At 39.9% G+C, this 16,151-nt stretch overlaps 1 protein-coding gene across 3 annotated transcripts in view; it reads left to right on the forward strand.

Annotated features, from left to right (window-relative positions):
• Window positions 1-16,151, forward strand: part of PPP3CB (protein phosphatase 3 catalytic subunit beta) — a gene marked incomplete at both ends in the record, with an annotated part of 55,498 nt that overhangs the window by 6,484 nt on the left and 32,863 nt on the right. For all 3 annotated transcript variants that reach the window (XM_080694577.1, XM_080694579.1, XM_080694578.1), the window contains 2 exons: window positions 10,496-10,696; window positions 11,601-11,725. In XM_080694577.1, the coding sequence (XP_080550703.1) occupies window positions 10,496-10,696; window positions 11,601-11,725 (326 nt within the window). The remainder of the gene's footprint in view (window positions 1-10,495; window positions 10,697-11,600; window positions 11,726-16,151) is intronic.

The raw sequence follows: 16,151 nt of genomic DNA on the forward strand, positions 1-16,151 counted from the left end.
CTGAGGGTGTAGCTCAGAGGTAGAATGCCCCTGGATTCCATTCCTGGTACCACAAAAAATAAATAAAATAGAACTGGGTGCCGTGGCACATGCTTGTAATCCTAGTATTTGGGAGGCTGAGACAGGATTGCAGGTTTGCGGCCAGCCTCAGCTACGTAGTCCCTCTACAACTTAGACCCTGTTTCAAAATAAAGAATAAAAAATGGGCTAGGGGTGGATCTTGGAGGTAGAATGCTCCTGGGTTCAATCCCCAGTACAGCAATAAAATAAAATAGGGCTAGGGAGGTATGGCTCAGAGGTAGACCCTGTTTCCCTCACCCCCCCAAAAAAAAAAGACAGGTTAAGTTATTTGTAGGGCATATTATTAAATAGATACTTTGTACCAGGCCTTTTGCTAGGTATTGGTGATGTGGATTTGAATAAGGTATTAGGTAAGATAGATTCTTTTAGAGTGTTGGCAGTATAGTGGGAGGGACATTTTTATAAATAATAAAATGAAGGAGAAATAAAGTGCTTTTGGAACCGTAAGAAGGAATTGACAATTTAAAGTGTTACTTTCAATGAATGTAGAACGTTTTGTATGTAGAATTCCTCCAGACAGAAAGGAGGGATAGAGTAGACAAAACAGAAGCAGAAAGGTATGAGTTTTTTGTGGGGAAGAGCATTAAATGTATTGTAATTTGTAAAGTGGTTGGCAGAGTGGCAGATGAAGTGGAGACAAATTTTTGTACACCAAGTTGAGGATCTTAAATTTAAGCCAATAAGCAGGAAGATAGCTTCTGGATGATTAAGAACATAAGCTCTGGAGTCAGAATGTATGATGTACTACTTAATAGTAACCTTACCATGGACAATATACTTAATATTCATAAGCTTTAGTTTTTTTTTTTTTCTCGCAGTTGATTTTTGCAATATTCGGGATTAACACAGGGCCTCGTTCGTATATGTTAGAAAGTGCTCTACCACCAAGTTACATCCCCAGACCTATTATTTATTTTTTTTCTTTTGTGGTACTGGGGATTAAACCCAGGGGCATTCTGAGCTATACCCCCTACCCTATTTTATTTGTTTTGAGACAGAAGCTCACTGAGTTGCTGAAGCTACCCTTACATTGCTGAGGCTGGCTGTGAACCTATGATCCTCCTGTCTCAACCTTTCAAGTACTAAAATTGCAGGCATGCATTATCATGCTGGGCTCCCAAACCTTTATTTTACTTTTTATTTTGAGACAGGGTCTGATTAAGTTGCTAAGACTGGCCTCAAATTTATTTTGTATGTGTGTGTGGGGGGGTAGTGGGTGTGGAACCCAGGGGCTTTTCTACATCTGGGTTATACTCCCAGACCTATTTTATATTTTACTTGGAAACAGGGTCTAAGTTGCTGAGAGCCTCACTAAATAGCTGAGGCTGGCTGGCTTTTTTTTTTTTTTTTTTTTTTTTTTTTTTTTTTTTTTTTGGTGGTACTGGGGATGGAACCCTTCTATCTTCTACCTCTGGGCTACACTCCCAGACCTATTTCATATATTTTTTTTTCTTTTTTTTTTTTTTTAATTTGGAAACAGGGTCTCTGAAGCCAGCATGGCTGGCTTCGAATCTGCGCAATCGCGATCCTCCTGTCTCCGCCTCCCAAGTGCGGAGATTACTAGCATGTGCCACCTCTTGGCACAGAGGCTGGCTTTCAAACCTTTGCTATCCTGTCTCAGCCTTCCAAGTGATGGGATTACAGGTATGCATTACCACACCCGGCTTGGCCTCAAATTTCTGATTTTCCTGCCTCAACCTCTTGAGTTTCTGGGTTTATAGGCATGTGCCACATTGCCTAGCTTGAGTTTTCTTGTTTATAAAATTAAGTTAATAAACCTTGTATGTTGACTCTGGAGGCTGAGGTGGGGGGGGCAAGTTTGAGACCATCTTTGGGCAACCTATAAGATCTTATTTCAAAATTTAAAAATGAAAAGAGCTACAGATGTCAGTTTAGCAGTAGGGTGTTTCCCAAGTTCAGTCTTTAGTACTGAAAAAAAAATTGAGTTAATGAAGTCTGAATATGGAGGTTCCCCTCCACCCCAACAGAGGTACTGTGGTACTGGAGATTGAACCGAAAATTGTTCTACCTCTGAGCTATTACCTCCAGCCTTATTTTATTTTATTTTATTTTATTGGTGGTACTGGGGATGGAGCCCTTCTACCTCCGCGCTACACTCCCAGACCTATTTTATATATTTTTTAATTTGGAAACAGGGTCTCTTAAACCAGCAAGGCTGGCTTCGAACCTGTGAGCTCCTCTTGTCTCTACCTCCCAAGCACAAGGATTACAAGCTTGAGCCACCACACCCAGCCAGCCTTATTTTATTTTTAATTTTGAAACAGTCACCAAGTTGCAACAAGATCTTGCTTAGGTGCTGAAACTAAGTTGCTACGGTTGACTGCAGCCTATAATCCTCCTGTGGCAGCCTCCCAAACACTGGAATTATAGTCATGTACCACCAGGACCATTTTAATATGGAAGTTTTTCAGGATTAATGGAGACAGTCTATTTAAAGTATGTACCATAGAGCCTGGCCTGATATTCAGGTACTAAACTGGTAGCCATCACTATTATTATTGAAGGTATTTATTTATTTATTTATTTATATTTTGTCGTACTGGGGCAAGGGCATTCTACCTTCAAGCTATACCCCTCAGGACCATTTTAATACTTATTTTGAAATGGTCTCTCTAAATTGCTGAGGCTGGCCACAAATCTGCAGTCCTCCTGTCTCAGCCTGCCAAGTACTGAGATTACAAGTGTGAGCCACCATGCTGTTCTTATCGAAGGCTTTAAGGGTATAATCCTGTTATCTTTGTGTGTGTATTTATTACTGGGGATTGAACTCAGGGGCATCTATCTGAACTACACCCCCAGCCCTTTTCATTTTTTTTGAAACAGGATCTTGCTAGATTGCTGAGGCAGGTCTTGAACCTGCAATCCTCCTGTCTCAGCCTCTCAAGTACTGGGATTATGGCATATGCCTGGCTCTTTTTCTTTAATTTTTCGTCATTAAGAAACTATGTAAAGCCAGGTGTGGTGGCACAGGCTTGTAATCCCCACATTTTGGAGGTGAAGACAGGAGGATCAGTTGCGGACAGCCTCAGCTACCAGTGAGGCCCTTAGCAACTCAGACTCTGTTTCAAAATAAAGAATTAAAAAAGAGGGCTGGGGCTGTAGCCCAAAGGTTGAATGCACTGGGTTCCATCCCCAGTACTGCAAAAGGGAGGGAGGGAGGGAGGGAAGGAGGGAGGGAGGGGAAAGAAAGTAAAATTTTTGTGTAAGGTTAACCTAGCTGGGCTTCTTCCAGTCAAGGAAGAAGAATAGTAGAGATTAGATATTACTAGTAAACAATTTAAGAACTTGAACTAATATTCCAACAATGAAGATGTAAAAAAAATTGAGAGAATTTGAAGAGTCAAAAGTACTTGGAGAAGTTGGACATGGTGGCGCAACCTGTAATCCCATTACTTGGGAGGCTAAGACAGGAGGACTGCAGATTTGTGGTTTGAAGCCAGGGTGGACAATTTAGCGAGGTCCTCTGCAACTTAGTGACACCCTGTTTCAAAACAAAAAATAGAGATCAGGAGTGTAGCTTAGAGGTAAAATGCCCCTGGGTTCAATCCAGATATTGAACCCGGGGCATTCTATCTCCAGTTATGCTCTCCAACCTATTGTGGTTGTTTGTTTTGTTTTATTTGTGGCACTGGGGATGGAACCCTGGGGCCTTCTCCCTCTGGGCTATACTCCCAGACCTATCTTATATTTTTATTTGAATAAAAAATAGGGCTAGGGGTGTAGAAAGCCCCTGGGTTCAATTCCCAGTGCTGGAAAAAAAAATCTGTGATGCATCATTAATTCGGTAAACATTTTATTTGTGGTACTGGGGATTAAACATAGGGGTATTCTACCTCCGAGCCACACCCGAAGCCCTATTTCATTTTTATTTTGAAACAGGGCTTTGCTAAGAGTCTCACTACTTGCTGAGTCTGTCCTTGAACCTGTGATCCTCCTGTCTCAGCCTCCCAAGTACTGAGATTACAGGCATGCACTACTTCGCCTGGCTCTTATTTTTATTTTGCTCAGTTGCTGAGGATATCAGTAAGTTGCTGAGGCTGGCCTCAAACCTTCTGTGGCAGCCTCCCAGGCACTGAGATTATAAGCATGTACCACCACCGCTAGTTTCAGTAAGGATTTATTATCTTTGTTATAGATCACTAGGTATGTTGGAATTGTTATGTAACCCCTTTCTTTCAAGGCACTCAAACTGGTAGGGGGAGACTGGTGTTCATAGTTCTGTTGGTAAGTGCCATGATATAGATGTGCATCATCTGTTACATTATTGGATTAATGTACACTAGGTAGATCAAGAAAAATTTTCAAGAATTGGAACACTAATGTGAGGTTTGTTTGTTTGTTTGTTTGTTTGTTTGTTTTTGCGAGTCTGGGATGGAACCCAGAGGCATTTGACCTCCAAGCTACAACCCCTGCCCAGTTTTTTATTCTTTTTTTTTTTTGTGTGTGTGTGTGTGGTACTGGGGTTCCTGGAAGCCCTTCTACCTCCGGGCTACACTCCCAGACCTATTTTCCCAGACCTATTTTTACATTTTTTTATTTGGAAACAGGGTCTCCTAAGCCAGCGCGCGCGTCTGGCTTCGAACCTGCGCGATCCTCCTGTCTCTGCCTTTCAAGCGCGGGGATTACAAGCGTGCGCCACCACGCCCGGCTTATTCTTTATTTTGAAACAGGGTCTCACTGAGTTGAGAAGGGCCACACTAAGTAGCTGAGGCTGTCCGCGAACTGCGATCCTCCTGTCTCAGCCTCCCAAATGCTGGGATTACAAGCGTGCACTACCACTCCTGGCTTAATGTGAGGTTTAAAAACAGGAGAAATTAGCCAAAAGATGGGAATGGTATATCCCAAACAATTGAGTGTACGATACACAATTTTGTGGGGGGGGCAGTACTGAGGCATTCTTCCTCTGACCTACACCCCCAGCCCTATTTTTTGTGTGTGTGTGTGTGTGGTACTGGCCCTATTTTTTATACTTTATTTTGAAACAGGGTCTCACTAAGTGGCAGAGGGCCTCACTAAGTAGCTGAGGCTGGCTGCAAACCTGCAATCATCCTGTCTCAGCCTCCCATATGCTGGGATAACAAGCATGTGTCACCACGTCTGATGCCATAAGTTTTGTTTTGTTTTGTTTTTAAGTGATGTTAAGAACTGAAAATAAAGAGTAAAACTAGGGCTGGGAATGTAGCTCAAAGGTAGAATGGGCCTAGATTCAGTACCCAGTACTGAAGGGAAAAAAAAAAAAAGACTGAAGGTTAGTTAGTGTCTAGAGCACAGAATGTGTCTGGAATATGAAGTACTAATAAAAGGTGAGAGTGGAAGTTTAGGCAGGAGTCAGATCATGGGGAATCTTAGATACCATGTTAAAGAATTTGAAATTTACATAGTGACGCCATCATAAAATAGAATGAAAATTAAATTTTAGAAAGAGTACTTTGTATTATGGAACATGGGCAAAATTGAACATTGTAATAATTATAAATAGGAAAAGTCCTAATTCACTATTTCTTTTTTTGGTTTTTTGTTTTGTTTTGTTTTGTTTTTGGTGGTACTGGAGTTCCTGGAAGCCCTTCTACCTCTGGGCTACACTCCCAGACCTATTTTTTTACATTTTTATTTGGAAACAGGGTCTCCTAAGCCAGCGCGCGCGTCTGGCTTCAAACCTGCGTGATCCTCCTGTCTCTGCCTCCCAAGCACAGCGTGCGCCACCATGCCCGGCTAATTCACTATTTCTGAAGGAAGAAAGAAACACCTAGGATAATACTCAGACTCATTGATGTGTTTGTTTGTTTGTTTTTGTTTTGTTTTGTTTTTGCGGTACTGGGGATGGAACCAGGGGCATTCTATCTCCAAGCTACACCCCCAGCCCTATTTTTTATTCTTTATTTTGAAACAGGGTCTCACTGAGTTGCAAGGGGCCTCAACTAAGTAGTAACTGAGGCTGTCCATGAACCCCAATCCTCCTGTCTCAGCCTCCCAACTGCTGGCATTACAAGCATAAGCCACCACACCTGGTGAGGTAATGGTTTGATAGTATAGTTTATAGGTAAAGACAATGTTTTCACCTTTAGACATATTAAATTTATATGGACTATCCAAGTAGAGAACATTTTTTTTGTGTCAGAGTACTGGGGATTGAACTCTGGGGCATTCTACCTATAAGCCTACACCCCCAGCCCTATTTTATTTTTTATTTTGCAACAGAGTTTGCAAAGTTGATGAGGCTAACCTGGAAACTGCATTTCTCCTGTCTCAGCCTCCCAAGTACAGCATTTACAGGTGTGCACCACTATACTCAGCTAAAGTGGAGAAATTTGATAGTTTGATATGGGTCCGTAGTTGAAAGGGATCTGAACTAAAACTATCTCTTTGGGACTCATCAAAATACAGATGATAGTTGAAGCTGCATGGTAATTGAGATAATTAATTCAGAGTAGTATGAGAGGAGGATGGCCATAGACAGACCCGTAGAATACACAATGACATCTAAGGCTCAAGAAACGTAGTAGTTCATGAAAAAGGCCAATCAGGTATGACTAAAAAAGTAAAAGCAAAACCAGATGAGTAATTTCAAGAATCCAAGAGAAGAGAAAGTTAGAAGATAGAGGGACAGAGTAGAAATCAGAAAAATTAAGATTGCTGGGAAGTACCAGCAACCAGCTCAATTGAAGACCATGAATTTGTAGTACTGAGATTTTGATAATTTTATACTGAGCACTATAGTTTATTTTATTGTTGTTTTTTGGTGGTACTGGGGGTGGAACCCAGGGGCTTTTCTACCTCTGGGCTATACTCCCATGCCTATGTTATACTTTATTTGGAAACAGGGTCTCACTGAGTTGCTGAGAGCCTCACTAAGTAGCTGAGGCTGGCTTTGAACCTATGTGATCCTCCTGTCTCAGCCTCCCAAGCGCTGGGATTACAAGTGTGCGCCACCACACCTGGCTACTAAGCACAATAGTTTATAAGCTAATTCATTCAAGCATTGGGGTCTTTGCTAGAAAGATAAAAGAACAAAACAGTTTAAGATTATTTTTAGTTTTTAGTTTTTAATTAATTTATTTATTCTTCTTTGTGATAATGGAAATTGAACCCAGGGGCATTCTACCTCCAAGCTACACCCCCAGCCCTATTTTTTTATTCTTTATTTTGGAAACGGGGTCTCACTGAGTTGCAAATGGCCTCACTAAGTAGCTGAGGCTAGCTGTGAAACTTAGATCCTCCTGTCTCAGCCTCCCAAGTACTAGGATTACAAGTATGCATCACCATACCCAGCCAAATTGTTTAAAAATAGATGTATGGACTATCCCTCTTTTTATTTTGAAACTAGGTCTTGCTAAGTTATCTCACAGTGTGGCATTGAACCTGTGACCTTCCTGTCACCCAAGTACAGGTGTGTACTACCATGCCTGACTCATTTATATTAAACTTTCATGTATTTTATATATTTCTGTTCTGGTTTTTCCCTATCACAAATATTGAAGAGTAGGAAATATTGTTTATTTTATTTTGGGGGGGTTTGTGGTATTGGGGGTTGAGTCCAAGAGTGTTGTACCTTTGAGTTATTCCCCCAGCCCTATTTTATTCTTTATTTGGAAACTGGGTCTCACTAAGTTGCAGAGGGCCTCACAAGTTGTTGAGACTGTTCAAGAAACTGTGATCCTCCTGTCACATACACTTGTAATGTGGCATACACTTGTAATCCTAGTATTTGGGTGGATCACACAGGTACCAAGCCAGCTTCAGCTACTCTTTAGTAAGGCTCTCAGCAACTTAGACCCTGTTTCCAAATAAAATATAAAATAGGTCGGAGAGCTAGCCTGGAGGTAGAAGGCCCTGGGTTCCCATTCCCAGTACAAAAAAAAAAAAAAAATTACATATAGAAAAACAACCTGAAAAAGCAGCAATAAATGACTCAAGATAAATTTTTTAAATTTCTTTTTTTATGGTATTGGGGATGGAACCTAGGGGCCTTCAACCTCTTAGCTACGTCTTGCGGAGGCTATTCTTGAACCTTGGATCCTCCTGTCTCAGCTTCCCAAGTATTGGGTTTACAAGCCTGCACCATCATGCCTGGCTTAGGAAAAACTTTTTTTTTTTTTTTTTTTTTTTTTTTTGTGGTACTGGGGATGGAACCCACGGGCATTAACCTCTGAGCTATACCCCCAGTCCTATTTTTTAGTCTTATTTATTTATTTATTTATTTATTTTGATACTGGGGATGGGATCCAGATGCATTTTACCTCCAAGCTATACCTCCAGCCCATTTTTTATTCTTTATTTTGAAACAGGTCTCCCTTAGTTGTAAAGGGCCTCACCAAGTAGCTGAGGCTGGCTATAAACTCAGATCCTCTTGTCTCAGCCTCCCAAATGCTTGGGATTATAAGCATGCGCCACCACACCCAGCTTTAGAAAAACCTTTTAAAAGCCTGAAATAGTTAAAGTGTGGGCACATACCTGTATTCTCAGTATTTAGGAGGCTAAGACAGGAGGATTGCAGGTTCGAGGCCAGCCCCAGCAATTTAGCAAGACTTTGTTTTGAAAGTAAAAAGGGTTGGGGATGTAGTGCGGAAGTGAAATACTCATGAGTTAAATCCCCAGTACCAAAAACAAAAACGGGGGAAAAAACAGCCTAAAAACTAGATGGAAATGTTTTAAAATGCCTTGGGAATTATGAAAACAAAATAGTGGTTGAGAATATTAATTTTTTTTAATATCCGTCCCTAGGCTATGGTCCCACGTATGCCTCTGCCCTGGGTGTAAGCCCACTCCACCAGGGTGTAGGAGAATATTGTTGTTGTTGTTGTTGTTGTAGGAGAATATTATTATTGTTGTTGTTATTACTATTACTATTATTATTATTATTATTATTATTATTATTATTGTACTGGAGATTGAACTTAGAGGTGTTCTGCTTCTACTTGCAAGCTATGCTCCCATCTATTTTTTACTTTTTATTTTTGAAACAAACAGGATCTTGCTGAGTTGCTAAGGGTCTTGTTAGGTTGCTGAGGCTGGCCTTGTACATACAATTATCCTTTCTCAGCCTCCCAAATACTAGAATTACAGGTGTACACCACTACTCAGAAAGAAAACTTATTACTTTTACCCAATAAATAAAAACCTCTGTCGTCGTCGTTCCCCCCCTCCCCCGCCCAGTACTGGGGATTGAACCCAGTGACATTCTACCTCCAAGCTACATCCCTAGTCCTATTTTTTTATTCTTTATTTTGAAACAGGGTCTCACTAAATTGCAGAGTTCCTCACTAAGTAACTGAGGCCAGCAGCATACCTGAATCCTCATGTCTCAGCCTCCCAAGTACTGTGGCACAAGCACCAAACATGTGCCACAATGCCCGGCTTCGCTTTTTTTATTCTCTCTCTCTCTCTCTCTCTCTCTCTCTCTCTCTCTCTCCCTCTCCCTCTCCCTCTCCCTCTCCCTCTCCCTCTCCCTCTCCCTCTCCCTCTCCCTCTCCCTCTCTCTCTCATTCTCTCTCTCATTCTCTCTCTCATTCTCTCTCTCTCTCTCTCTCTCTCTCTCTCTCTCTCTCTCTCTCTCCTGTACTGGGGATGGAATCCAGGGCATTCTACCTCTGACCTATGCCCCCAGCCATATATATATATATTTTTAAATATATATATTTTTTAAATATATATATATATATATTTTTTTTTTTTTAATTCTGAAACAGGGCCTCACTAAGCTGCAAAAGGCCTAAGTAGCTGAGGCTGTCTGTGAACCTGCAATCCTCCTGTCTCAGCCTCCTAAGTACTGGGATTACAAGATGTGCCACCATATCCAGCTGACTTTTTACTCTTAATCTAGGTCCAATGATTAGTTGTTTTTGTTTTTGTTTTAGGCTTTTTGTGGTACTGGGTGTGAAACCCAGGGGCCTTCTACCTCTGGACTATACTTCCAGACCTATTTTATATTTAATTTGGAAATAGGGTCCCACTAAGTTGTTTAAAGCCTCACTAAGTAGCTGAGGCTGGCTTTGAACCTACATGATCCTCCTGTCTTAGCCTCCCAAGTGCTGCAGGGATTACAAGCGTGCGCCACTACGTCCGGCCAGTGTTTAGTTTTTATGATAATATATTATGAGGCAGGTCTGGTGGCACACGTTTGTAATCCCAATACTTGGGAAGCTGAGACAGGAGGATCACAGGTTTGTGGCCAGCCTCAGCTACTTAGGCCCTGTTTCAAAATAAAGAATAAAAAATAGGACTGGGGATGTAGCTTGAAGGTAAAGGGCCCCTGTGTTCAATATCCAGTAATGCAGAAAAGAAGTGGATACATATATGTATGTATATACCCCAAAAAACATATTTTTATATATACCAAAAAAGTATATATGTATATGTTAGTGACTTACTTTGTATTAATTTAAAAACATTGCAGCTGTCCCTTTCCCCCCAACACATCGGTTGACGTCTGAAGAAGTATTTGATATGGATGGGATACCCAGGGTTGATGTTCTGAAGAATCATCTAGTAAAAGAAGGGCGGGTAGATGAAGAAATTGCACTTAGAATTATCAATGAGGGTGCTGCCATCCTGCGGAGAGAAAAAACCATGATAGAAGTAGAAGCCCCAATTACAGGTAAGCTTATCTTTGTTTTAGATATTGTTTTTTTTTTTTTTTACTTCTGTATAAAATATTTCACTTTCAAACAATAAATACTAAATATCACATGGACAATATCTTGAGTTTGCAATTTTCTGTACTTTGTAAAATTTTTGCTTGTTGTCAGTAAATAACATGATCCTAATAACTAGAGTACAGACTTTGGTGTAATAAGCTTTGGGGAAGGTTTCATCAGTTGTATTGGCCAAACTTTGATTAAACAGTTTGATTGAACATTTATTTTGAGCCAGGCATGGTGATCCACGCTTTTAATCCCAGTACTTGGGAGGCTGAGACAAGAGGATCACATGGTCGTGGATAGCCTCATCTATTTAGTGAGGCCCTCCACAATTTAGTAAGACCCTGTTTCAAAATAAAGAAAAACAAATGGGCTAGGGGTATAGCTCAGAGGTAGAATGCCCCTGGGTTCCATCCCCAGTACTGCAAAAACAAAACAAAACAAAAACAACAGTTATTTTGCTTTCCATATTAGAAAATATTTTGATGTCATGTCAGAGGATGGTGATCATTTAAAGGTTAACAAAGTGTTGAGTTAGAATAGAGATTTTACTGCCAACATTATAATTTTGTCATTGGATGGATGATTTAAACACATCTTTGGCTTCCTAAAGAAGCACTTTATAAATTCAGATGAAACTGTCACTGACCACAAAATTTGTTATTTCTGTTACATCTTATTCTAGATCTTGAGCACATGAATACTTGGTGATACATCAACCCTATCATGACTGTTCATAGACCACTTTCTTCTCAGAGAATTCTTGATAGCATTTACACTCTATTATGTAAAAGAAATTAGAATTTAAGTAATATTTGTTATTTCAGAGCTTTTTCATATCTAATAATCTTCTTGTTTCAGTGTGTGGTGACATCCATGGCCAATTTTTTGATCTGATGAAACTTTTTGAAGTAGGAGGATCACCTGCTAATACTCGATACCTTTTTCTTGGTGATTATGTGGACAGAGGTTATTTTAGTATAGAGGTAATAATCATATACTGTCATTTGATTTGCTGTTAAGTGTTAAAATAGATGATTTCCATTCATTTCTAGTACAGTATGTTCCTAAAACTTAGCTGTGTTTTGTTGAGATCTTTTTAATACCTCTGTATATTCTGAAATTAGAAGGAAAAGTTGCTTCTTATCCCTCTTCTTTGAGACCATTCAGTTAGTCTTTGTATTACTCTATAATTATAATTGTCATTTTCCCCAGTGGAAATGCCCAGTTAATCACATGGCTTTAAGAATTTAGTGCTATTTATTTTTATGTCTGTTTATCTCTTTTGCCCCTAGAGACATTAAGCCATGTTAAAGAAGACTTAATGTTTTCTAGTTAAATACAACATTAAGAGCCGGGCACGGTGGTGCACGCTTGTAATCCCAGCATTTGGGAGGCTGAGACAGGAGGATCATGATTTGTGGCCAGCCTCATCTATTTAGTGAGGCCCTTTGCAACTCAGTGAGACCCAGCTTCAAAATAAAGAATGAAAAATAGGGCTGGGGATGTAGCTTGGAGGTAGAATGCCCCTGTGTTTCATCCCCAGTGCTGCCCCCCCCAAAAAAAAAAAACCAAAAAACCCACATTATTTGATTATTTTATTGCTTAAACTTTAGTGATTCTATCTTGTCATGTAACTATTAAAACCAGCATATCATATGGAATTTTTTTGTATTCTGAAAATATTGTGTTGTTTTTCCACAGTACTGGGATGAAACCCAGGGACATTCTACCTCTGAGATACACCCAGCCCTATTTTTTATTCTTTATTTTGAAACAGGGTCTCACTGAGTTGCAAGGGCCTCACCAAGTAGCTGAGGCCATCCATGAACTGAGATCCTCCTGTCTCAGCCTCCCAAATACTGGGATTACAAGCATGTGCTACCATGCCCAGCTGAAAAATATTGTTTTTAAATGAGGCAATAAAATGACCTATTGATCATTGCTTAACAGTAGAGAATTTTTTTGCTCTTTTTTTCTTTTCTAATTATGTAAATATAGAACAATTTATATGTTTTGGTATGGATCTCTCTTTTTAAAAAATGAAAACATGACCATATTATAAATTGTTCTTTAAGTTGCTTTTTTTAATATATCTGTACACTTAATATCTTTCCAAATCAGTAAATATAAATCTATAGCATCATTTGTTAACGTGTTTCCAGCTTTTTTGCCATTACAAATGATATATCAGGGAGCTACTTTATTCTTATATCTTTGCATATTTGTCCTATTATTTCTTTCCTTTCCTTTTTTTTTTTTTTTTTTTTTGTGGTACTGGGAATGGAACCCAGGGGCATTCAACCTACGAGCTACCCCCCCCTCCTCCGCCCATTTGAAACAGGGTCTCACTGAGTTGCAAAGGGTCTCACTAAGTAGTAGCTGTCTTCGAACCACAATCCTCCTGACTCAGCCTCCCAAATGCTGGGATTACAAGCGTGTGCCACCACGCCCAGCTGTCCTATTATTTCTGTAGGACAGACTCCTAGAGTTGAAATGGCTGGGTCAAAATTTTACTGAAGCCAGGTGTGGTGGCGCACACCTGTAATCCCTGTACTTGGTAGGCTGAGACAGGAGAATCACAGGTTCTCAGCCAGCCTCAGCAACTTAGTGAGGTCCTCCATAACCTAGAGAGACCCTGTTTCAAAATAAAAAAAGGATTGAGGGTGTTTCTCCGAGGTAAAATGCCCCTGAGTTCAAGCCCTAGTACCACAAAAAACAACAAAGAAACTACTCAGGCTTATGTCTTGTGCGTTTGATATGTCCCATGCATATCTGAAGCATTTAACATATTAATTTAATACAACATTGTTATGAGGTAAGTACTTTTATTTTATCTGTTTTATAGATGAGGGACCTGAGGCTTGGAGCAATTAAGTAACTTGTCCAAAATTATGTTGTTAGTGACATAGGCAGTCTGACTCCAAACTTGTTCATTTAATTAGCTCTCCTAATAATGAAGCCTTATCAAGTAAATCTCCATGCTAGTTATTGTCTATATCCATTTCTCCAAGATTTTCAATATACTTTTTTTTTTGGTGGTACTGGGGTTCCTGGAAGCCCTTCTACCTCCGGGCTACACTCCCAGACCTATTTTTACATTTTTATTTGGAAACAGGGTCTCCTAAGCCAGCACGTGTGGCTGTTTTCGAACCTGCGCAATCCTCCTGTCTCTGCCTCCCAAGCGCAGGGATAAACAAGCGTGCACCACCACGCCCGGCGATTTTCAATATACTTTCTAAAGTGTGCTAAGATTCCCAGTATGGAAGGGAGTTCTGAACTCTGGACTCTATCCATCCTGTCTCCCTTGTGAATTATCCTGAGTTGTTCTTCTTCCTCCTATTCATGATTTCATTAAACTGCTTTAACCTTCTCTGAATTACTTCAGGGCTTCAAGAAAATAAGAAATGAGCCTTCCTAACCAAAAGTTTGGGTGCGTTTTATAAAAACAGTAAAGAATTTTAAGAACCTTAATTAACAACTAAGCATATTGGTGTATGTGTATTTGTATAACTGTTTTGTAGCTGACTTGTTTAGTACATTTTATTGTTATAAAAGGAAAATAATGCCAGGCACGGTGGCACACACTTGTAATCCCAGCATTTGGGAGGCTGAGACAGGAGGATCATGGTTTGCGGACAGCCTCAGCTACTTTGTGAGACCCTTTGCAACTCAGTGAGATCCTGTTTCAAAATAGGGCTGGGGTTGGGTGTGGTGGTGTACGCTTGTAATCCCCACACTTGGGAGGCAGAGACAGGAGGATCGCGCAGGTTCAAAGCCAGCCTTGCTTGCTTAAGAGACCCTGTTTCCAAATAAAAATATAAAAATAGGTCTGGGTGTGTATCCCGGAGATAGAAGGGTTTCCAGGAACCTCAGTTACCACCAAAAAAAAAAAAAAAAAAAATAGGTCTGGGGGTGTAGCTGGGAGGTAGAATGCCCTGGGTTCCATCCCTAGTACTGAAAAAGAAAAAAAAAAAAAAAGGAAAATAACAGTAAAAATAAACAAGGCTGGGCATGGTGGCGTACACTTGTAATTCCTGCACTTGGGAGGCTGAGACAAGAGAATCACACAGGTTCAAAGCCAGCCTCAGTTACTTAGTGAGGCTCTCATCAGCTTAATGAAACCCTGTTTTCAAATAAAATATAAAATATGTCTGGGAGTATAGCCCAGAGGTAGAAAAGCCCCTGGGTTCCACCCCCTGTACCACAACAAAAATAAATAAACAAATAAAAAGAAATAACAAGCACACACTGAGTTTATTATTTCCCTGGCCATATTGGTTTTAGTCTTATGAATAAAATGAAAGTATGAATAGTTATACATTTCAACATATTAATATTTTTGAAATATTTTCTTTTTCTGTATGATTGTATAAATCATATTAGGTTTTTTTTTTTTTTTTTTTTTTTTGTGTGTGTGTGTGTGTGTTACTCAGAATTGAAACCAAAGACATTCTACTTTCGAGTTACACCCCAGACTAATTTTATTTCTTATTTGAGAACAGGGTCTCACTAGGTTGCTGAGAGTCTCACTAAATTGCTGAGGATGCCCTTGAACCTGTGATCCTCCTGTCACAGCCACCAAGTACTAAGATTACAAGCAATGAAAATGTTAATCATTTTCTTATTTAAATCATTAGATAAATAAATCTACTATACTGTTTGTTCTAACATTTTTTATTATAAAAATTGTATTTTCTTGCCGGGCGTGGTGGCACACGCTTGTAAACCCCACGCTTGGGAGGCAGAGACAGAAGAATCACGTGGGTTCGAAGCCAGCCTTGCTGGCTTAAGAGACCCTGTTTCCAAATAAAATATAAAATAGGTCTGGGAGTGTAGCCCAGAGGTAGAAGGGTTCCATCCCCAGTACCACCAAAAAAAAAAAAAAAAAAAAAAATTGCATTTTCTTTGAGTTGGTTTAGAAAATAAACATCTACCTTATATAAGACAACATTCACAAAGTGGGGCGTGGTGGCACACACTTGTAATCCTAGCATTCGAGACTGGAGGATCGCGGTTTGAGGACAGCCTCAGCTTCTTAGTGAGTCCTCTGCAACTCAGTGAGACCTGGTTTCAAAATAAAGAATAAAAAATAGGGCAGGGGGTGTAGCTCAGAGATCGAATGCCTCTGGGTTCCATCCCCAGACCCGCAAAAAAAAAAAAAAAAAGACAACATTCACAAAATCAACAAAACAAACATAAAACCTGGCCCTTCTCTTCATTAGGCCTCATGGCATAATGCTTAAGATTAAAGGATCACAATCTTACCTCCATTGCTTAGGAGTTTGTGATTTTGGACAAGTTACTTAAGCTTTTTACTTCAGTTTCCTTATTTGTAAAATAGAGATGATATGTACTTCACAGTGTTGTTTGAGGACTAAATGAGAGATGAATTATAAAATGCTTGGCACA

This window comes from Muscardinus avellanarius, assembly GCF_963383645.1.
Source record: "Muscardinus avellanarius genome assembly, chromosome: 4".
Classification (NCBI taxonomy): domain Eukaryota; kingdom Metazoa; phylum Chordata; class Mammalia; order Rodentia; family Gliridae; genus Muscardinus; species Muscardinus avellanarius.